This window comes from Frieseomelitta varia, unplaced genomic scaffold, assembly GCF_011392965.1.
Source record: "Frieseomelitta varia isolate USP_RPSP 00005682 unplaced genomic scaffold, Fvar_1.2 scaffold_905, whole genome shotgun sequence".
Lineage (NCBI taxonomy): Eukaryota > Metazoa > Arthropoda > Insecta > Hymenoptera > Apidae > Frieseomelitta > Frieseomelitta varia.
Genome location: NW_025110707.1, coordinates 230583 through 253135, shown reverse-complemented (window position 1 = coordinate 253135; position 22553 = coordinate 230583). Strand labels below are relative to the sequence as shown.

General features: G+C 30.1%; 8 protein-coding genes across 11 annotated transcripts; 5 read left to right on the top strand and 3 right to left on the bottom strand.

The window, feature by feature from the left end:
- The first annotated feature begins 63 nt into the window (after positions 1–63).
- Positions 64–1928, top strand: LOC122537345. Its single transcript, XM_043670433.1, has 2 exons — positions 64–988; positions 1391–1928. Exons 1-2 carry the CDS (start codon positions 986–988, stop codon positions 1757–1759), a joined length of 372 nt encoding a protein of 123 aa, XP_043526368.1. The 5' UTR covers positions 64–985; the 3' UTR covers positions 1760–1928.
- Positions 1929–2742: 814 nt separating this feature from the next.
- On the bottom strand, positions 2743–3477 carry LOC122537378 (mitochondrial intermembrane space import and assembly protein 40-like). The gene has a single exon (XM_043670488.1). It carries the CDS (start codon positions 3475–3477, stop codon positions 2743–2745), a length of 735 nt encoding a protein of 244 aa, XP_043526423.1.
- Positions 3478–4327: 850 nt separating this feature from the next.
- On the top strand, positions 4328–7114 carry LOC122537353. Of its 2 annotated transcripts, XM_043670443.1 has the most exons (6): positions 4328–4467; positions 4795–5040; positions 5412–5570; positions 6028–6420; positions 6761–6905; positions 7063–7114. In XM_043670443.1, the coding sequence occupies exons 1-6, from the start codon at positions 4453–4455 to the stop codon at positions 7098–7100; spliced, it is 996 nt and encodes a 331-aa protein (XP_043526378.1). In that variant the 5' UTR covers positions 4328–4452; the 3' UTR covers positions 7101–7114. The 2 variants fall into 2 exon arrangements, with proteins under 2 accessions (XP_043526378.1, XP_043526377.1); XM_043670442.1 differs by having other exon boundaries at positions 6761–7114.
- A 3020-nt stretch (positions 7115–10134) lies between these two features.
- On the top strand, positions 10135–12732 carry LOC122537351. Of its 2 annotated transcripts, none has more exons than XM_043670439.1 (3): positions 10135–10345; positions 11048–11401; positions 11639–12732. In XM_043670439.1, the coding sequence occupies exons 1-3, from the start codon at positions 10328–10330 to the stop codon at positions 11939–11941; spliced, it is 675 nt and encodes a 224-aa protein (XP_043526374.1). In that variant the 5' UTR covers positions 10135–10327; the 3' UTR covers positions 11942–12732. The 2 variants fall into 2 exon arrangements, with proteins under 2 accessions (XP_043526374.1, XP_043526373.1); XM_043670438.1 differs by having other exon boundaries at positions 10142–10345; positions 11045–11401.
- Positions 12733–12852: 120 nt separating this feature from the next.
- Positions 12853–14740, top strand: LOC122537352. The gene is made up of 2 exons (XM_043670441.1): positions 12853–13271; positions 13916–14740. The coding sequence occupies exons 1-2, from the start codon at positions 12903–12905 to the stop codon at positions 14093–14095; spliced, it is 549 nt and encodes a 182-aa protein (XP_043526376.1). The 5' UTR covers positions 12853–12902; the 3' UTR covers positions 14096–14740.
- Positions 14741–14910: 170 nt separating this feature from the next.
- LOC122537350 lies at positions 14911–16296 on the bottom strand. Its single transcript, XM_043670437.1, has 2 exons — positions 15579–16296; positions 14911–15433 (listed from the first exon to the last, which is right to left on the bottom strand). Exons 1-2 carry the CDS (start codon positions 15606–15608, stop codon positions 14975–14977), a joined length of 489 nt encoding a protein of 162 aa, XP_043526372.1. The 5' UTR covers positions 15609–16296; the 3' UTR covers positions 14911–14974.
- A 352-nt stretch (positions 16297–16648) lies between these two features.
- LOC122537354 lies at positions 16649–18879 on the top strand. 2 transcript variants are annotated; one of them, XM_043670445.1, is made up of 3 exons: positions 16649–16855; positions 17991–18314; positions 18715–18879. In XM_043670445.1, exons 1-3 carry the CDS (start codon positions 16799–16801, stop codon positions 18814–18816), a joined length of 483 nt encoding a protein of 160 aa, XP_043526380.1. In that variant the 5' UTR covers positions 16649–16798; the 3' UTR covers positions 18817–18879. The 2 variants fall into 2 exon arrangements, with proteins under 2 accessions (XP_043526380.1, XP_043526381.1); XM_043670446.1 differs by having other exon boundaries at positions 16650–16784.
- A 158-nt stretch (positions 18880–19037) lies between these two features.
- LOC122537355 lies at positions 19038–21602 on the bottom strand. Its single transcript, XM_043670447.1, has 2 exons — positions 19895–21602; positions 19038–19492 (listed from the first exon to the last, which is right to left on the bottom strand). The coding sequence occupies exons 1-2, from the start codon at positions 20210–20212 to the stop codon at positions 19454–19456; spliced, it is 357 nt and encodes a 118-aa protein (XP_043526382.1). The 5' UTR covers positions 20213–21602; the 3' UTR covers positions 19038–19453.
- Between the last annotated feature and the right edge of the window lie 951 nt (positions 21603–22553).

Here is a 22553-nt window from a genome sequence, read left to right as displayed (position 1 = left end):
TGCAACGAATAATTTCAATTTTCTTGCTCAATAAGAAAAAAAAGAAAAATAAAATATAACAAAGAGTTAATTGCATTGTTCGATCTTCAACGTGAATTCTCTATTTACCGTATTTAAAGAAATTACTTAATAGATCAATTTTTTATTCTTAGTTCAATCGACGGCACTCTAAATCTCTAGAAAAATGCGAAAATATTAAACACGCAAGTATCACGACGAGTCACGTATCGAAATGTCTTATCAACTTTAAATGAGAATCTAACATATAAAAATAAATAAGAGCAAGAAGTATAATTACCATTCTACGGCTCCATGGAAACCTTCTGAGTTCCACTATATTCAATAAATGATTATTGAAAACACGTAAACGTACCGACTATGTTGTAAAGAGATATCGTTAAAGCTTTGAACGGCTTGTTGCGTACTTTCACGGTTGTGGCGTGCAATTACATATTTTCTGCGAAAAACTGAATCATAGTTCGGCATAATCGGCGATCGTTAATCGAACATCAAACATTTTTCTACGTAGCAGGTGAAGCGAATGACAAGGAATTGCCAGTGTTTGATCAGTATTGACGCGAGTATGCATCTTAGTCAATGTCATGTTTCACCCCCGTTTTCTGGACACCTAATTAAAAGAAACACGTATTCGAGGATGCATCGATATTTCTGGTTTACCAGGTTAGTTATCACTTGCCGTAGAACGTCATTGTACGATTAACGTTGCCACGTTTGACGTCATTGTTCTGTATAAATGCTGCAAGGATGCTTTGCCGGACAGAAGTCCGCCACAGAGCTGTTGCAAGCTGATTTAGTGGTTTCTCATAGAGCAGAAGTCCTTTTCTACGAGCTATACTTGCTTTTATCTTTTTTAAGTGATAATAATCCGAGCAATTTTTAAAGTAGTTCTCGAGGGTGTTTCTCAGGCTTGAAAATTAGAAGATCGTTTCTGAACGTTGAAGGAGCATCTTACTGAAATAACAAGATGGTAAGAATATTTTGAGAATGTTCAAATGGCTTTAGTGGGTTTGTTTTTGATGGAACTCTGAACTTTTTGGGTACAATCTTTTGTAGTTGATGCTCTAGAGAAAAGAAAATTTAAACAAATTTTAATTCATTTAAATCAATGATTAAATTGTAATTCTATTTTATTACTTTATATACGAAGCAATAATTTTATAATATTCTGTAGTAATATAGATCAGTACAGTAATATTGTGTATTGTAAAAAACTATAGAAAAAAAACTAAGAAATTGTTAGAAGAAAATTTCAAAAATAAAATAAAATAAAATATTCCATTCGGAATTCTCATCAGAGTTTATCAGAATAAATAAATAAATCTGAAAACATTATAAAAATAACAAAATTTTACGTATTTCTTCATCCTAGAAAGTTATCGTAGCCGCCGCCTTTCTGACTTTCCTCGGCTGCTGCGCCGCACTTCCGGTCAGGCTGGAGGATAATTCCAATCCGCTTATCGGCATTCCGATTTTACTCGAAGAGCCAACCGGTCCTGGAAGCAAACGACAGGATGACTCAGCTCCAGTAACATACGCGTTTCTGCTGAGTAAATTGGATGGGTCGGAGAGAGATTTTGATGGCACGTTGGTCGAGAAACGTGATGTAAAAGAAAAGGATCAGGAGGATCTTGAAACTGCAGCCGGTACTAACGCTCTTCGACCACTGTTCGTCTATCGACAACAGTTGGCGTACAGGCAACGACTCAGGGACTCGAATCGTCGAGGATATCGATTCTGAGCCACGTTAATGGGATTGGTTATGTTGTTGACAACCTGACAAGCGAAAGGACAAGCAATTTGCTAACTGAAGAAATGCACGTGACATATGGACATTTATGGAAATTTATGAAGGACGGAATTTTTTAAAGTTGCTTCTTGGTCTTAGACTAGGAAGAAACTTCAACTTTCAAAGAGAGGAGTATCTTTATAAACACCTTTGTTTAAAAGGGAAATGTAATAAGGATTAAGATTTTCTAGAAAAAGAGGGATCTATAATCTTTAAAAGGAATGCAATTGGCACGAGAAAACAAGAAAAGTTTTAAAAAAATCTACATTTTTGGAAAGAATAAAACTATTGTTCAATTTTCGAAGATGAACTTCGTATTATATTTCTTCTTATTGATAAGTATAGTAGAAAATGCTTGCAAGATATAGAATACGGAAATAGAGCAGACGTTCTGTTAGCAAACTTGTTAATGGACGAATATGAATAATAGAGCTGTTAATTCAATGAGCGAACAGTCCACATGACGAACAGAAACGTCAGCGGATACAGCAAACTAGAAAATAATTATCACAATAATTGCGCATCAGTCAATCTTTCAAATTTATATTTTATAATTTCGTACAAATTTTTGTGTTAAATTCCTTTAAGATAAAATCTTGGCTCATAATATTGTGTAGAAGAATGAATTAATACTTTAAGATAATACTCTAATTGTAGATAATTTGTAATTGTAAGAGAAAACTACCCACCAGAATGAGCATCTCATTGTCAGATATAAGAATGTAGAATATTATTATGTATGTTATTTATAATGTTATTAATGAATTGTTTTTCGTAACATGATTTTTTATATACACACTATATATATTAATCTCACGATACAATAAATAATAAATTTCTCATGATGAAATATTTAAGAAATTTTTTTATTATTCTTATTATACATATACATTTATTATAAATGATTATTAATATACAAACATGTAGAGAACAAACTATTTTCCAGGAAATACTGGAATCCTTATAAAATGGCGAGAAGAACCTTTCTCATCACTGGACCAATATCTATTGCTGAAAGATGGTTGGTACCAAGCAGGATACAATCTTCCTTCTTCCTCAGATTCTTGCGAATATGTGCTCTTCTTTTCTCTGCCTTTAACATCCATTGAATCTACTTCTGATTCAGGATCGAATTGACTATAAGATTCTTCTTTGGAACTTTTGCTTGATGAATCGTCAGTCTCTTCGTCTGCAGTATCATCATTTTCACCAGAAGTATTATCATTATTTTCCTCAGAGGTACTATTATTATCATTATTTTTATCAAAAGTATTATCGCCATCTGAATTTGACGATTTTTGATATTCTTTGTCTTCACCATCACGTTTAACACGATACCAAGGTTCCAGGACAGAATTACGATTTGATTTTTCAAGTATGATGAGTATCTGTTGATCTTCTCCTTCATCTGTAGATTCTATAGTATCCATTGTAGATGTTTCGGAAACTGATGTATTATTTTCTGAAGAAGTTGATCTCTTCGTAGAAGTTGTGAAACTTGAATCAAGTTTTAATGTGTTACGCATTGTCCTGTTGTCACTTTTTAAATCAGAAGCAGTAGAATTTGAAGGCTGCGTTGGAAGTGCCTTCACTTCTAAATTGTTGCATTCGAATGGTCGAAGAATTTTTAACAAGATGATCAAACCGAGGAAACAAATCGAGTGTCCCATTTTCTTTTGTCGTCACTGTTAGAGAATGATCGGCAAAAAAAAAACTGATTGTTTAATCTTAACTTTTGATTCGACAATAACTGTACGAGCTGCTCAAATGCTAATGAGGAACTAAGGAACCGGAAAACTGTTCCCTCTTTTATAGTCGGCTATATAGAAGCTGCTAAAGTGATCGCTAAACATTTGAATATTATTAACAATGTACTAATTGCTAAATTAGTGTTGAAAGAATTCTGACGATTCAAAATAATATTTACGTGGATAACATTTTATTATTTCAGGAATAAGTGTACAGAAATCATCGAAAACAGAAATTTTGAGAAAGAAAAATGTATCTTATTCGACGACATTTCCTTGGTTTTTTGTAACTTTTAATTGATATACGGTAATTGCAGATGGTAGTGTATACATCTATTGTAATTTTATGGATGTTGTTACTTCAGGCAACTATTATTTCTAATTACTTAGTTCTTAAATATTTTTAACTTAATATAATATATAATATATTATATATTAATATTAAAACGAACAAATTTATATTAAAACGTATAAAAGATATTTATATCAAGTCATTAAGAAATCATTAAGAAACTAATAAATTTGATGAAATAAATAAATAAATATTTAAATTTGTAATAATATTCTAATTATAGAGTGCCACATTTTGATTGAAACTGAGAAAAATCGAGTACAACTTTTAATTGACGAGAGCTGACCAAGGAGGAACAAACGATATGTGATACTAAAATTGAGGAAGCAAGTTCAAGGTGGCAGCTAGCCAAAGTGATGTACCGCAAGGTTGATACTCACGTCTGTTAGCAGGATAACGATAATTCTTTTGGTACCTGGTATAAAACGCGAGCGGACCGTTATTGCTAGTCAGAGTCGAAAAGACGTTGTTCAAGTTTTTGTCAAGGAGGCAAAAAATCTAAAACGCATTGAAAGAAGATACAAGAAGATCCCGTGACAGCAGCGATGAAGCATAAAATGGTACAGCACAGTAATGCAAGTAGTGTTACTAAGGTTGATCGATATAGTCGGTTGTTTTCTAAATAACAAAATATATGCAGTAAAATCCTAAAATGAAGATATTTGTATCTGTTAAGTCTATTAATTTCTAAATTCTTTGGATAATTTTATGAATAATAAAATAAAGTGCAAATTAAAAGTAGAGTGTGAAAATTACGTGCTAAAATTTTAATGGCGTACTTGCAGAATTGCGTGACTAAGCGTTAGAATACTGCGCAATACATCATTCAAATGCGATCTTCGCTAATTATAATTAACTTTAATACTGTTGTCGTTGTCGCGTTTTAGGTGATTGCGTTACAATTTACTTTTTGCCTGGCTTTGATTTACGGTTCAATGGGAAAACCTTTGACAGCAGAGGATGTCGAAGATTTACTTCCACCGGCCCCGCGTGATAAGAACGAAACGATAGCTGCAGTTGTTCAGGATCCAGTTGTTCAGGATGCTGTGCATCATGCAGTTAGCAATGGGTCTCTAAATGGATTGGTTGTTAAAAAGCATGTATTCATAATGCCAGCCACCAATCCGACTATGGTTTGTACAAAACGAATAACTATTATAATTTTAATTTTTATGTAATCTTCGTGTTTCTTTCGTACAAACCTGAAAAATAAGAGTTTTTGAGAATATTTCAAGTAGAAAAATATTTAAGTTGAAAATTAACATTTCAGGTATTTTAAGACAATTAGCATATGTGCGAGATATTCCAAAAATACAAATTTTGGCATTGAACTGGCTGTATGACTTCACTATGACTACTGTATAAAAAAATATAATTTTGTTTATTACCATAGTTAAAATAGTTTAACATTTTTATTGTTAGATTTTATTATATTAATCATTCGTCTAATTAAATAACTGATTATTTTATTATTATGTTAATTTTGAATTATTTTTTATCCAAGATATTATCGAAACGTGAACATCTGCTAGTCGTTCCCACCGAGAACTTGGAGGATGTACGAAAAAACATTACAGCAGCGAAAGAAGCAGAGGCTCAAGAATCCTCATCGCCGGAAAATCAAGCATTCTCCGAGGACGACGCAAGTGAATACGCGCCAGAGGTAAAGGATAATAACTCAGCATGGACATTCCATTCAGTCAGATCTTCGTCTATGATAGAAAATCGTGATGCGTGTCAAGTTGATCTTGCTAGAAAAACACAATCTCCATTATTTAGATAAATCTAATCTAGAGTTCTTTTCTCTCCGTGCCTGTTAAGATCAAATATATCTGCGTGACAAATCGTATTGTATCATGTTAAAAAATTCAGCATAAATTCCTTTCTATGATATAGAGTTTGGTTATTTCACGGAAAGTAGAATTTTTTTTACCTGATTCATAAGTTTTGATGGTTCAAAAGAATATTGTTAAAATTTGTAAATTAAATTGTTATCTCATAGTTTTAAATTATTAAATAGAATAACTTGGAAAAAGTATTATCGATTAAATGATTCGCTTCAAATTTTAATAGTATTAATTATTAACATAGTTAATTTCTAACTTTTTTTCGATTTCCAGAACAATGAAAGCGGATTAGAAGAAAAAGAGAACGAGTCCTTTCCAGAACAGAATGTCGCCCAATCAGTGCCACTGAATGAGAAACTTAAAAGCGGAACTGAATTTTTGAAAGACAAGCTTAATAACGGAATTGTGTTGCCGGAGGATTCGTCTTCAAAGACGGTGGCCGTTCCCATTGTCGCAATTATTGATCCCTCGAACGCTGAGAAAGGCAAAGTGAAGAGTCCGATCGTGGCCATTTTGCCTAATGAAGTTAAAAATGATCAGTTAAATAACCAAGTAGAATTTTTGAAAGACAACAGCGGGAAGATTCAAAAAAAAGCTCAGGACTTTGTTGATCAAAGTTCATTGACAGTCAACTCTGATTATTCGAAATCTTCAACACCATCGGAGGTAAATTTTGATACAAACTAAGTGAAACAGAATATAAGGTTAGAAAGAAGAATATAGAATATCATTTTTATTACAGTAGTTGTGGGAAAAATAGAGGATTAAAATTTTGAAAGATAAAAGAAGAGAGAATAGAAAGAAGAAGAAATGATAAAAATTAGAATATTAATAAATACTACTAATTACTAATTACTAATATTACAATATAAAGTTCTATAAAATAATGTTATATTAATAATATTCATTACTAATTTTCTCTTGAAAGAGTATTGTTTAACGTAATAATTAAGTAAGCGATAACAAGCATAATTGATAAAATGAAAGAAACTTTTTCTACTTTCAGATCATCGTTGCTTCATCACCAACATATAACAGCAACCCAATGTTAGCCACAGACGGAATGCTTGTATCTCCAGTGGTAGTGTCGCAATGGGCAATGCTAGCACCATCTCTGCAAAATGATCAAATGGATTATTCCCAAGAAACAGGTGACATGGATGTAGCTGAAGATATTGTATTTAGACCTCTGTTCAAATACCGACAGGAATCGCGGTCTAAATACTATGACAACAGTAATCGACGATACAGTTACACACCGTATCGCGGTTATAACAGTTATTATCCAAGACGCCCTTATTTTTACAGACCTTGATATGACGATTATTAAAAACGAGGAGGATTAGGGCAAGAAGAGGAAGAGAAAGAAACGTAATTTTTGCTTGGATAGACGAGAAAAGAAGATATTTTGATCTGATACATTTCTCATTGCTTTACGGTTCTATATTTTAATACATAAATAAAATTTTTTCTCTGTTTACACCATGTAGAAGAAAACATATTTTTTATTCAATTGAGCATCAATTGAATCGTGAATTCAAATTTTGAATTTTGATTCTCTTCTACTCTTTTTAGTTTCATCTTTGTTAAAGTTGATAAGTATTATGGTGATGAATACTGGTTTGAATTGTGAGAAGTTGTTAATTTTGAAAGGAAGAAAATTTGAGTCAAAAATATAAAAAAATTAAAAAAATTTTACGTTAAAAAACTCATTTTTTTGAAATCCCCAAAAAGATTAATCATATTTGTTCAAATATGTATGAACGAGAAATTAAGCTTAATCATTCACATTATAAAAAGAATAAAAAGCAACAGTAAAAAACCATGAAATTTACGTTAAGGCTACAAGGATGCTTGGAACGTTGTGAATGATGACAAGGTTGTCAAGAAATGAAGACTTCAATGGCATCGGTGTTATTTCTAAATGAAAGTTATTTCCGTAAGACTTTCCATCAACTTAAGACTTTCTCTGTCTTCAAGCAAAATCATAAATTATAAATTTCAAAATACAAATCTCAAAATATAAATATCTATAGAAAAATTGAATGAATTATTTATTTTGGAAATCAGATAGAGATACATTGGCAGTTAAAAAATTCACAATGATTTTCAAAGTAAATATTAATGTTAATCCAATACTGTTGTTTAAATTCATTCTTCGATGAAACAAAATAAAAACGTAGTTCCTAGATCTGTTTGTCATATACATACACATGTATGTTAATATATGTACGTATGTTTCTTCAATAAAATTGATATCATTCAAAAAAATTTTAAATAATGATAAACAATGATTAGAATTAAAGAATATAAACTAATTAATTCCAGACATTCGTACAAATATTTACATAATAATAAATAACACGAGAACTTAAAAAAAAAGGTTTTGTGAACAATTAGATACGCGTGAAATATTAATAATAATCAAATTAAAATTCATCTAGAGATTAATGTTCAATGGTTAAACGCGTTCGATGAATACATATTCGCAAAACCAGTTTTCTACGAATGAATTTCGATAACTGCGTTACATATGACAATAGTCATATTACAGACATCAATTAACGACATGTTAATATCTTCAGATGGAACTGTTAGTCATTCATTCTTTTCTTGATTCATTCATAGAAGATGTCGAGCAGATGTACGACGAAGATGTATACTAAATTCATTTACATATTTTAGACTTTGGAGAGGAAATCTCAAGCATTTTTTTTTTTATATGATGTATATGATAGTGTAAATTCCTTAAAATATCTATGAAATATTGGATATTTGATAATTTCAAAGAGTATAAGAAGTTATATTTATATACTTTGAAGATTAATAAATAAATTAATATATAAGTTACATTTATGTACTTTGAAGTATATTATATTTATATACTTGTAGTTTTAAATATGAAATTCGTGTCTTTATTTCTCTTGCAGTAAAAATTTAAATATTATGTCTATTGCCTCACTGTGACAATTTTCATTCTCACACTTTGGAAATTCTTTTTGAATCTACTTCATTTCCGTCATTTTGATTATGAAACTTTCTATTTATTTGATAAAATAACATTTTAATTCTCAATTTTGTTATAAAACAGAGCAGCACATGTAACACTGTTCTTTTTCTATTGCGCGATACAATGCGCGCGCAATGTGAGTAAATTTCCGCGGGAAATTTCACGCAGTTCAAATATATTTAAATATTAATTTATTTTCAATCGTGCTATCGTATGCAAATTCAATTTTCATATGTATTTCCAACCCGGAACAAATCAGAATTTGTACCAAAATATGCGCAGTTTAAATAAAAACGATGGGAAAATAAAAGATGGGTTAGGAATGGCGTTTCTGTATCAGCCCGATGTGTACAAATGTTTGATAACCACTGAGTAGACATTTAACACCTGGGGAACACATGATGAGTGGTTTGAAAAAAATGTCGATGAAATTCTTCGTACTGATGCGATGAATAAATGCAGTTCTTTTCAAGGGAATTTTCAACGTGTTAAATAGGGTAGGTTTGTTTTTGAAATTTGTAAGACAATAAGCTTAGGGCTGATTCGTCATGGACGACAATTGTAAAAACAAATGAAGAGACGCGAAGCAAAATTTTGTATCATAAAGGTTTCTTCGAAATATAATAAAAAAGAATTAGGATTTAGTTTTGTAATTATAGATGTTTTAGGTTAGCCTATGTTGTTTAGATTAACTAGCTATTTCGCTGACGTTTATCAAGAATGGATACCAGAAGAAATTGTGGTTTCCTTATCAAGGGATATACATAATACTTCTAATCTCTATTTGTATATTATATTTACGTTTACTTAACCATTTTTTTTATCAATTGTGAAATAACAATAATTATTATTGCAGATTCGCGAATTCTTACAATCAATGAAGAACAAATCAAATATTAATAGTCAAATAGTGTTACAATATTACAACATTGCAATTTCAATTCAAAAAATTAAAAAAATAAGAAAGCATAAAAAATAAAAAAAGCAAGTAAATGAAGAATAAAAGAATTCAGAAACTAAAAAAATTCTCGGTTTTATAAGTCTACAAAAATTCTCAGTACGTCACATTTTTTTCAAAGAACCGCAATCATGCATGTCATAGAAAATATAAAATCAGAGTAAAAAGAAAAAGAAAAAAAGTAAAATGAAAGAAGTTACAAACGATACCGCTATCGTATTACGCGGAATGAAAGGTCGAGGAAGTAAGGTCAAGCTAAGAGAACGTGTTCAAGGTGTTCGAGCTTTCGCATGGAAAGCCAGTTCGATAGAGATAAAAGGAGCAAGACGATCCTCTTTACTTCTCTTTCTTTTTCTTTCTGAGGATCGGTCGCGAAGCTGAGTCACATCTAAACTGTAAGCTTCGACTACGTCGTCCTCTTTCTGTGCACATCGAGCGTGGCAGCAGCTTAATCACGTTCCTGGAGATCGCAAACACACCACGTACATATATAACCGATGCCCGGTCAATTTGTTCTCTCAATCGCGATCTGAGCGTCGCCGGGAACAGAAATCGCTATTCTGGCCTTCGATATCCTTCAGTCGAGGAACATTGATCTTCACAACATGTGGACTATATTCGTGGTAAGAGGAGATTTATTATATGTAATAATTAGACTACGAATTTTTATGCAAATTCATAATTTCCATATTAACGCAACTAAGAAAATATAGATTTCAAGGAGCGATTTATTTTATTTATCAAGAATCATAGCGAATGCTCAATTTCTTATATTTCGCATAAATGCACAACAATTCGTAATCCAGTGATAACAATAATGTACTGTACTTACTGATATTATATTAATATAAGTATATTAATATTAAATAATTATGTTATTAAGCCGGATAAATCCGAATCTTTTGATAATTATTTTTTTTCAAAATGATGTTTGTACAAATTAGATTTTTTTTCAATTCCATTATCATAATCGTAATAATTTCAAATGATATTGGATAATGCGATTGGATAATGATATTGCGAACAGTATTGCAAAGAGAATAATTTTTTAATGAATTAAAAGAAATGTTGGAAAATTTTACGTTGAGTTATATAGTAGTAACATTACTAACATTATTTGGATATAAAAATGTCATACAAACAAAATTTGTTTACCAAAACATTGAAAACAATGTAGATTATGTAACAAACACGCAAACGGAAAATATTCAGTCACTTTTGAGATAACGATTATCTTAAAACCGCGATAAACGCGCATGTAATTAAAATGCGATTAAAAGATTGTCTACGTTGCATTTAAATTTCCTTCTCAACTCCTTTAGCAGGTTCTATTTGTAATAGCGTCCTTCGACATCAACTTCGCGAGATCATTGAACGCGGAGTCTTCCTTAAGGCTATCTGATCCTACTGTGTCAAGATTGAGGAATGTGGAAGACATACCAGCCAGACTTCCAAGGAAATTCCGCGGAAATAGTCGTACCAGGAGATTACACATAGAGAATCAGCATGGATTCGATGGCAAAGTGGAAAAGATTCACATCAATTCCGAGGAGGATCTTCCAGGAATTCGAGCGTACGGAATGCAGAAGAAGAATTTGAAGAATAATGGCTATATCGAAAGAACGATACAGGAAGATATTATGAAAGAAGTTGATGATGCTTCGAGAGCTGCTCGTTCGGTATTTGAAAACCTTCTTCAGAGTTTTGAATATTGATATTCGAACACTTAAATATTGTTATTGTTTTCTTGTCTTTATATAAGCATTTACAAAGAGAGATTCTTTTGTCTTCTTTTAAGCTTTAAAAGATTGACAATCCATATTTCTTTAGCTTGACTTAAATTAAAATAATACAACATTAATATCATTGCGTTGTTTGCATTATGAAAACATGTATCTTTTATGGATTAATTTCAGATTGAAGCCTACGGGAAAATGAAAGATCATCTCGAGATGAACGGCCACATCGAAAGAGGTAATCTTCAGGAATCTCCAGCCAGCTATCAGTCATCGCGGAATGAAAAACCCAGGATAATCAGGTCCATTGAAGCAGAAGCAAAACAAGATAATCTTAAAGATGGCCTAGAGGATCTAGAAGCACAGGACGCCAAAGTTTTTAGACCGCTATTCGTGTACAGGCAACAGATGGCTAGAAGGAAGCATTACGGGAGGAATCATATTCACAGTTCTTTGGCTGGTCGAAAATCGTGTCACGATTAATAATGAATTTTTTGAAATTCTTCCCATCGGGTCCACTATTTTTTTCAATCGTAGGAGCATCGTTGATGAGATACAATAAAGCAACGGACGACTGTTTCACGAAAGATATGTAAACGAGAAATTGGTAAAGTGTATTTGCATTGCGGATCCTTGAAGTCGCCTAATTACCATAATAATTAACCGATTGAGTCAGCGTCACATTGTGCCATAAAATAAGAAAGCGGTTTTTAAAGACTAGTAACTGGGAATAAGTTTTTATAACGATTGGAAGCGCGATAAACGAGGAATAAATGGCAGGCAAAGAACATTACAAAGTACCAAATAGTATTACAATTAATGATGATAGAACGTGTAGTTCGTTAGTAATGGATGTATGACGTAATTAGAGGTTTTGATACTTTATTTACAGGATAATATTGTACAGGATAATTAAATTTGAATATGTATCTTACATTTGTTAATAATAATTAGATGATGATTGATCGACGAATATGTAAAACGGAATTATAATTAAGAATTATTTGAAATTCGCTGTTTTATTGTACTACGTATAACTTTTATGGGAAAATAATTTAAATTTAATTTAACGACCGACGATAAACTTGTGTTATTAGGTAGTTATTGTACTATGCGAAGTCTAATTATAGTCAATGTAATTGTCTAAAATTTAGCGGTTTAGTGTGCTGCGAGTAATTTTTATTAAAACGTTAACTGGTATTTTATCGCCAAGTTTCTGACAATGTTTTGATCACCTTGTGAATAAAAATTAAACAAAAAACATATGAGAAATAGCAATGTTTCCGTTCGCTCGATTTTCTATCATCCAATTCGTTTGATTTGACAAATCTAGAATGGAGTGGATTGATTACAAATTTTTCAATATTGAACGCCTTTTATCTAGAAACAATTATCTCTCTCAAGACACCACTTTTACATTTCGTTTTTCTGAGTATCGTTTAACATGTGCGACACAAGGAAAGCTATGACACTGACCGTTGAAAATCAAACAGACAACAGAGGCAATAACGACGAAGTAGACGAAATTAAAGACAGCCAAGGAAAGAAAGAAAAATCAGAAAACAGGTACTTAGTTTATATAGGGAATAATAATAATATGATGATGACGACGATGATGATGATAACAATAATAACATATATGTGCCGTTTTAGGCAAAAATCTCAAAGAAAATCGCTAGTTCCCTATTCAATATCATTAATCGTGTTGCACGTTCTGGATGCATTACTACTGATGATTCTTCTGCCATTCATGATCTGGCAATGGATTTCAGCCAACGATCGTTTAAAGATCATTCTGAAAGCTGTAGTAGAAGTACATTTTCACTCAAATAAATATTTCATATTATACATATATAAATAGTGCACAGACTATATAACTGAAAAGGGATAATTTCCCAGGTTTCTTAAAAATAAATGACAAACTATGAAATTTTATAAGGAATCAAATAAACAACTATTTTTGAAATGTTTGATAGGATATAAAAATATATATCTGATTCTACAGCCAAAGAAAGAATAATTTTATTAACATAAAATTAATTAATATGAAATTTTTATTATTATTACAGAGTGATTTGTAATTGATTACAATTATTATTAATATTAATATAAATATAATAAATACATTAATAATATGAAATGTATAAATTAATAGCTACATGATATTAAATATAATAATAATGATATATTAATACATATTAGTAAGTAAATATTCTGTTATAGATATAAAATGCCACAATGATTGGGAAACAATAAGTGTTAAATCAATCTATTAATCACATAAAATTATAATTACATTCTTCGAAATCATGAGAACGGGTCGGGGTTTATAAGTTTTAAGATTATAAGTTTGGTTTACAAGTGGCTAGACTTAAATTTTCAGAATCTTAACATTTATCACCGTTCGTCGATTGAGAAATATAATGATCAATTAAAATTCTTTTACAATTCGTTTAGGTCACGCTTGAACTAATTATGTGGGTGATCTTCGCGGGAGTTTCCATTCTTATGACTACAACGTTCGTTCTAGAAGATATTTACTATGGAAAGAACCGGCATGAAAAATCTTGGCAGTTAATGAATACACGCAACGAATCCACGTCAAACAACGATACACCGAATTTTTTAAAAGGATAGAGCAAACCGAAAATTCCCCAAAACTGACACTGATCGTGTTTATAACAATTTTCTTTTTCTACCTTTGTATTTTTCTACTATTACTCTATCTTCTTATAGCATTCTGTATTCTATATATTTTTACTGTATCCTATACTGAATTCCTTATTGGTTTTTAAGGTGTTTCTCAAGTTGCAAGAGTTTGTGATTGAGTTTTTTATACCATTCGAGGAAAATACAATTTCTTTTTCGTAAAATAGTCACTTTTTTTCTTCGCACTTATTTTTCTTGCCAATTGCAATCAATTGAAGCCATCACATATACAATATGCTTAAATACTTCTTCATAATTCTTCAATTCACTTGATCAGAATGTTCATATTCCTGAAATTCTTAGAAACTTCAAACTACATTTTTACATAACATTTTTTTTTAATTTCCCTTTATTATTTGTACCTATTTAGAAAATGAGTACATAACGTGACACGAAAGTTCCAGGTTTAATCTCAAGAGGAAAAAGTTTCGGTTTACTTTTATGTGATCTTCAACGAACAGATCATTAATTCTGCCAGAGTCTTCGACACAAGATCAAATAAAAAAATCACCCAGATTAAAAATTGTTCTTCCACATTTTCCTCTATAAGAATATGATTAATATCCGTATAAATTATCTAAAGTAAAATAAGTTAGACTAAGATTGTTTATACGTTTGTAAAGAACTTAAGAATGCAGAAATACACAAAATCCGCATAATATTCACGAATATATAAAACATACAAAATATAATCTTATATAATATAAACTTATCATTTAATAAATGATTCACGTAGACACTTATTTAATAATAGGTTCAAAATTTCTTCTAAATGGACGATTTTTCGATGTATATTGACAAAGGTTCTTACAGCTTTGTTGATGTTGAATTTTTGCCAGTTTCCACATTTTTAAACGAATCAAAATTGTTACCTTGTCGTGATTCAGGAAGTAGAAAATCATCGCTACTTAATTTTCCCAGTGTCGACATGACGAATTGGACGGTAGGCGAGTCGAGTAAATCAAGAACATCCAAATTTTCAATTTGGTTCATCAAAACTTCGATTTTAGTAGACAATAGATTCAAAATGGCAAGTTTGATGGCTTTGATGGCTTCGAATGTGGCCATTCCCATGGTTATCGCGTTACTTATAATCTTATCGTTAATCATCCTCAGATCCTTATTTATATGGCGTTTTGTTTTCACGTAATCCACCACAGCATTCTCTTCGATTATTTTGGATTCTTTCTGGTCCTGGACTACGTCACTGGCGACTTCCTCTGTGGTGGTGAAGTTGGATCGCGAAGACACCACTGCCAGGAAAATCTGCAGAAATTTGAAACAAAATTATTTCGTGAATTTGTTTTATTGTAGTCTGATTTTTTCCTCGAAGAAAGAGAAACAAATTTTACTCGGAATGATAATTTTCTGAAAGGCGGAAGATATATTTCAGAAAGAAATTGATACTTACGAAGAGAACGGCGACGCTTAATAATCGCATGATGTGCACAGAGTCGAACTTTAGAGACGTCTAGAACCGATGTTAGCCCTTATGAACGTTGGAACCGATGTCAGCCCTTATGAACGTTGGAACCGACGTCAGCCCTTATATACGTTAGACCCTCGGGCAATATAATCCTAATAACGGGACATTCTCAAATTTGGGCATTTTAGGATTAGTGTAAGCTTTCACCGTCATTCCAATATTCCTTGTCTAATCTTCTCATCGTCGATGATAATTATTTTCATATTAGAAGTAAGGTAATAACTATAGATTGGGTACACTGATTGTGAGTACAGATAGTGAAAAGTCTCAGTAACGAAATATTCAATTGAAAATAAAGCGTATCAACATCGTTAACATTGTCCGAAGAAATCTTATTTTGCCATTTTGTAATTGAATATCTCTTTTTTAAAATCTGCATTCGAGATTATACCTTGATTTATGATCTAATTATCAGTTACATCAAAGAAGAAGAAAACTATAAATTACATGCAACGAATGTTAAGCTATGAGTCAAAGGTGACTCGAAAGCTTATTGCTTGCTAGCATAATTTTCTTATGTGAATTTAAATTTTTGGAAACATCTGTTACGGCTTCTATTTGAGAATTTCTTTATCCCAGTGCGAATGATTTTTACAAATCTTGAATAACGAAAATGAATTAATAGTTGGCGAAATACACAGAGATATTATAGCAATGTGATATTTCGATGAAACTATGTGTCTTTAAATGTTCATTCGCATCAATAATGATGCTTATTTAAAAAATTACCAAACATTTTTTTAGATGGTTCACAAAAATATTTTCTCTTAAATCGTTATTATAATAATCAAATAATTAATAATCACTTCCTTAGTGAAAACAATGGTAACAGTTTGATTAACTGACTTTGTGAGTTCGTTACGTCCTTGAAAAACTTACACAGCTATACAACACGTTTGTTACACAGGCAATTGAATTGCAATGACCTACAGTCATTTGCATTGACCTTTCCCATCGGTGGTCAACGAATTGCTATTTATTCGGCATAAATTCTCGGTGATTCGCAGTTAAAAACGTATTTCATTTACGGCCATACCATCGCCATTGTTCAGAGAGACAATAAGTTTCGACGACTACGTTTGATTGATGGTATTTGCTAATCTCGAGAGTTAAATCTTCAAAAGTAGCCTTGTAAGTAAAAGTTTATGGTCATAAAAGGCCTCATAAATTACGCGATCCTAAATTTCCTGCTGCTTCTTCAGGTAAATTTGACAAACGTAAATTGCCTTTTGCATTTTTTTTCAACGACGAGTTACATCACAATGTTTACGCAATGAATATTTCTGAAAATGTAATATAATTACGTGCGTGTAATTATATTACACGCACGTAAATTTTTTGAAGTAATGTATATCTTTTATTTTTAATTCTAAACATTGAAATTTTTATTAAAAAGTTATTTAGAAATCTACTAACGAAAATCTACTAACGGTAATTAGTAACAAATGTCTTATAAAATGAATCGTCATTTTCATCTTTTTTGGAACCTGTTTCCCAATGTCCTTTCTTATAGAAACTTCATATATGCAGGCCAAATTATGGTGATTTTCTCAACATTTAATTAAACTTTTCTTTTTTTTGTTTGTTCTGAAGAATTCATTACATTTTTCTCTTCAAAAAAATTATGATTACTTTGTTGATACAAAACGATAAAATGCTTTAAACAGCAATTTTTTTCAACATTCTTGACAATTTCTTTTCCACTTTTCATACAATGTCTAATCTATACATATCTAACTTACATTGTATATTATACATTGCAGTATCGTATTAAAGGAAATAAGATAGTTACATACGTATAGCCACTATTATTCAGAAAAAACTTTTAAAAAATAACTATTGTTATTTTGTAAAAAATAATATTATTCTGCATTAGCAATAACAGTAGTAAAAATTTACGTAAAATATATATACGTCCAAATTAGAGTGATATTAATAAAATTCCTTCGAATACTTATGTAATTACAATCAGCCAAGGACAATTGATTGAGCATCTTGATTATGAGTCACAGCTTCAAATGATATTTCTTTATAGCGTTTTTCCAGACTGCATATATACTGTTTTTTTTCCTCTCAATATAAACTTTGATAATGTGTTGAAATTATTTTAACACAACGAATCTATCATATATTATTTCATTCAATTACATGTTTCCGTGAATTTATAATTCGCTATTGTTTGGGTACAATAATTAATTTAAAGTACTCCTGTAAAATAAATATTCCTTTGTGAATATCTTAAGACCAATGACTCATTGTATATTTTTTGAATCGGTCTTATTGTAAAGAAAATTCAAACATGCTTTATTTACGTTAACATTAATTTCTGTCATTTAGAAGATGAAGCAAATTCTCGCTGTGTGTCTCTTACTGACAGCAGTCAATGCTGTTTTTCTGGAAAGTTCTGAAAGACCTTTGAATAGATTCCACTTGGAACGTTGGTTCCCACTATTGGGGCTTACACCACCGACACATCAGTTCATACCACCGGGACATCGATTCCCACTACCGGAACATTTACATCCACCAGGACACATACAACTCCCATCAGGCCAGTTACCGTCATGTACAATATTAGATGACTTATTTTCCAAAGATCAACAAAACAAGGAATCAGAATTTTGCACTGTTGTGAGGATTTGTCATAATCCGCTAATAAACGTAAGTTGTTACATATAATTATATTAATAAAACAAAATTGTTAAAATACGTTATGTAACAATGTTTTACATTAGTATTTAATTATCATTCATTATGTAAATTCATTATGTAAATGGATTAAATACTACGTAACTTCAATGATAAGTAGATTGTAAATTTATTAGCAAAGATAAAAATGTATAGAATGCACATATGCAAAAATATACGATTTTCGAATTATGGTACTTATTATAATATTTAATAAGTTTAGGTGAAATCTTTACCTAGACTCTTAGTGTTCATAAAAATATAAATTTGTGTAAATATCTGCAATTTAATGATAAATTAGAAAATTTCTAAATAATATTTCAATTGTCAAGTACATAATGAAAATTTTATCATATATTTGTAATAACAATAGAAAACTCTTGGAACAACAGTACAAACTCCTACTCCACAACCTCAAACCACCGAATCTTTCCATGGAGGAGAAGGAATTATCGATATTAGAGTAGGCAACTAGATGGTAAAAATACTACAATGAAAGAAAAGCAATAAGGTTTTATTAAATTTATCATACATTAAATCAATGTACATATTAATAAAATTTAATTTTATCCTATTTATATATTATCTCTACCTTTCTTGTTATTGACTACTTTTAATGTATAAAAAATGCAAAATTTTAAATACATTCAAATAAATATAACAGAACAAACATACATAAAACAATTAAAACTTTTATGGAACAAAACTTAAATATACTTACTTAAATGATTCTTGTCTTTGAATAGAAATAAAAAATTGTTTTGTATCGTAAATTCAGTAAATATTACCTACGTAATTCAATAATTTTTACCTACCTACACATATTGCTTCATTCGTAATTAAGACATTTAAAAATTTTATCAAACTGAAAAAATGGACAAGAAGCTAAACTTCCAGCACCCATTACTTCTATTTCTTGTTTCTTACCAATAAAAATACTAAACTGCGTTGGTGATAATACTTTTTGAAAGATTGGAAGTTTAAATTCTCCATCCACAAAACATGAAATACACGTAGTTCCTAGTGCGATACAAACTTCAGTTCCGTTTATGGTACACGAATTACAAAATATGTGGCCATCATCACATGTTGAATATTTGGATGGTATACATTCAGCGTAACAGTTTGACATTCAGAAGTTGATTCTTTCTCTAACAAAAAAAGAAAAAAAGAACAAGAAATTATTTTCTTTTTCATTGTAAAATTATAGTTTATATCTCCTTGATATTTTTTAACCCGGGATTACCCACCTGGGGGTCTAGCGCAGGTACATCCCAGCGACTAGACCCTCACGTGGGTAATCCCGGGTTAAATTTGGTCTTTACATTTTATAAATGCACATTCATGTACTAAAAAAATGTTATCTGATAGAGATTTCCCACATTGACATGTATAATTTGACTTTTTATCAGGTTTCATATTTTGTAGTATGTTTGCTGTTATAGATAAATGATATTTATTCTGTTCAAAAACATTTGTTAAAGTCGTCATCTATAAATTTCAAACAATGCTCTATATACCATAAGTTACATATTGTATTTTAATGTACATACCTCAAATTTATTGAAGTGTGATTTAAGAAATTCAAATGTATCATAATTGCATTCAGATTTTCTCTCTAGATTTTGAAAATATTTAAATGGATCAGGATATATTTCTAAAAATTTTTTGACATCGAATTTTTTAATATATTGCTTTTGTTGTTCCGTAATTCCTATTTTTTTTATTTTCTCATCTCTTGTTAGATAAGTGAGATATTCCCATTGTGATTGTATGAAATGATTTAGTTTAACACAATCATTACCTATTTGTGCTACAACTTTTTTTAAATATATAGAATCTGCATTAGGAAAAACTCCTGTTAAATACATAAATTTTCCGTCTATTACAATCTTTTTCTTGATATGGTTCCTTTATAATTGTTTTAGTAGGACATAATTGTCTATTTTCTATTATGATATCAATTAATTCTTCAAATTGTTTATCTAGACCAGCGTCTCTATTTAAATATCTTTTACATACTTTATTAATATAATTCTTATCCAAATATAGAAATATAATTCTAATATTTTATCTAGTTGAATAGAATTAGAAGTGATCTAGTATATTTTATGCGCCCACTATTTCTTTTTAAAAATTGATTTTCCAGTACTTCCAAACATACAATTAGTGTTTTGTACAGAATAATTCCCAGTGGAAGTTAATGGCTTAATTTCTATGTTTTAAGCAGTATTTTTTAATAGTGTTAATATTTCTGATACATTATTTGTGGTAGTATCACATAATGTGACATCAATACATGATACATTAGATATTTTCAGTATTTGATATATTACTAGATAGTGAATAGGTACAATTTATATGCTTTTCATTATTTAAATGAATATCTAATGTTTCTAAGTATCCTTCCGTATTATTAGGCTCTAAAATATTTTTATTTCTGTCTATTGATTGTTCTAATTCTTGTTTCTTTTTGTAACAATAACAAATAATTTCTCTTCCTTAATGTTTTGCATACGACTCAAATATTGCATATAATCATAGAAATTTTTGTCCTTCATAACTTTTGCTATTATTTATTAATACTTTATTTCTTGTTGAACTATTTAATGATTTATTTTGTGCATCTGAATTACTTGATGTATTTTGAATATTTGAATGAACTGTTTATATCATTATCTGCTTTTATAATATAGGGAATTTTTACTGTTGATTTTCTCATTGGTAGTAAGTCTCGTAAACTAAGCTCTAAACAATTCATTGCATAACGATTTTTGTATAAAATTCCAAATACATGATCATATTTATACATTGGTAGAAGTGTATATATTTGATTAGCTTTTTCTTCCATCTCTGCAATCCAGTCATTATCACAGTCATCTAATGATGAATTATCCAAAAATTTTACAGATTTTATTTTACATATATGATTTTGGGATGATAAAATTACATTTGTCTGTTGCTAAAAAGTCTCAGTAGAATCTAAAATATTATATTATTATTATCACTGTTATTTTCTTCCAAAATTTCTACATTAGATATAGCGTTATGGTTATTGTTAATTCTGGATCATTATATAATTCTTTATCAACAGTTGAAGATGAATATAAGGTGTAGGTAATTTCCAAGATTATTTAAATTATTGCTTGAAAATATGTCCACATTTGAACTTTTCAATATCCATTTCTCCTCGATGATTTTAGATTTTAGTATTTTTCTCTCTATATATGTATGTATGTGGATATTTTTAAAAATTCAGCTTCAAACTTTATACTCCTTAATTAAAATCTTTTTGTTTTACAAAATAAAGATACCTTTTAATTTTTGAGCATCGGCCTTTTAATAGATTTATATAAAGTACAACTTGTTACTTTAATAACTCTTTTATTTTTTGCAATAACTTACGAAAATTAAACTAACTGATAGTAAATCACGAATTTCTCTTAAAAACAAGAAAACGCTAACTAAAATAACATTTTTTGTCAAAAAACAAAACAATGCGCTTTGACACTTTACTAAAATACAGCACACTGTGGGATTCCCGCAATATATCAATCGATAATCGAATCGTTCAAACTTTGAATATTTTTCTGAAATATTACGATGCTCTCTATATATAAATATTTTTACATAAATTAAAATATATATATGTTAATTATGTACTAAATATGTCAATTTAATTTAACACATACTATTTTTCAAACTATTCAGAATCACCAACTAAAAATCATTAACAATAGTATATGAATAAACTAAACATCTTATGGAGTTTCGTGGTCTGTGACCTGAAATATAGTAAAAAAATCACTGATTTTTTAGCGCACTCTACACTTAATGCTGAACTACATCAAGTAAAACCACGGAAGGAGGTATATGATTAAGAGTAAAGACTAAATATCTTGTGTGGGTTCATGGCCCATAATCTGAAATACCGACATAGTAAAAAAAAAAAAATCATTGGTTTTTTAGCGCACTCTATGGTGAGTTGGAGAACTATATCAAATAAAACGATTCAAGTTGATCAAGTAGCGTTAGAAACAAAATTTTTGAAATACATTATAGTGTTGTCAAATTTTCAATACCGAAATATGAAGCTAGTAACTATCAAATTTTCAATACTGAAATGTTTTAATTCGTTAAATATCGCATGTTCAATTTAATTAATAATTCTCGAAGCAAATATCACAACAATATATCACTGTCCTTTTTGAT

Excerpts from the sequence above, each read along its gene's own strand:
- LOC122537378 (XM_043670488.1), bottom strand. The coding sequence starts at position 3,477 with ATGGGACACTCGATTTGTTTCCTCGGTTTGATCATCTTGTTAAAAATT.
- LOC122537353 (XM_043670442.1), top strand. Across the intron at positions 5,041-5,411 it reads CAGCCACCAATCCGACTATG|ATATTATCGAAACGTGAACA; the intron begins GTTTGTACAAAA and ends TTTTTATCCAAG. Across the intron at positions 6,421-6,760 it reads AATCTTCAACACCATCGGAG|ATCATCGTTGCTTCATCACC; the intron begins GTAAATTTTGAT and ends TTCTACTTTCAG.
- LOC122537351 (XM_043670438.1), top strand. Across the intron at positions 11,402-11,638 it reads CTTCGAGAGCTGCTCGTTCG|ATTGAAGCCTACGGGAAAAT; the intron begins GTATTTGAAAAC and ends GATTAATTTCAG.
- LOC122537352 (XM_043670441.1), top strand. The coding sequence starts at position 12,903 with ATGTGCGACACAAGGAAAGCTATGACACTGACCGTTGAAAATCAAACA. Across the intron at positions 13,272-13,915 it reads TTCTGAAAGCTGTAGTAGAA|GTCACGCTTGAACTAATTAT; the intron begins GTACATTTTCAC and ends CAATTCGTTTAG.
- LOC122537350 (XM_043670437.1), bottom strand. The coding sequence starts at position 15,608 with ATGCGATTATTAAGCGTCGCCGTTCTCTTC. Across the intron at positions 15,434-15,578 it reads TAAGCGTCGCCGTTCTCTTC|ATTTTCCTGGCAGTGGTGTC; the intron begins GTAAGTATCAAT and ends AAATTTCTGCAG.
- LOC122537354 (XM_043670445.1), top strand. The coding sequence starts at position 16,799 with ATGGTCATAAAAGGCCTCATAAATTACGCGATCCTAAATTTCCTGCTG. Across the intron at positions 16,856-17,990 it reads ATTTCCTGCTGCTTCTTCAG|AAGATGAAGCAAATTCTCGC; the intron begins GTAAATTTGACA and ends TCTGTCATTTAG. Across the intron at positions 18,315-18,714 it reads GTCATAATCCGCTAATAAAC|AAAACTCTTGGAACAACAGT; the intron begins GTAAGTTGTTAC and ends TAATAACAATAG.
- LOC122537355 (XM_043670447.1), bottom strand. The coding sequence starts at position 20,212 with ATGTATTTAACAGGAGTTTTTCCTAATGCAGATTCTATATATTTAAAA. Across the intron at positions 19,493-19,894 it reads CACACTTCAATAAATTTGAG|AGAAAGAATCAACTTCTGAA; the intron begins GTATGTACATTA and ends TTTTTTTGTTAG.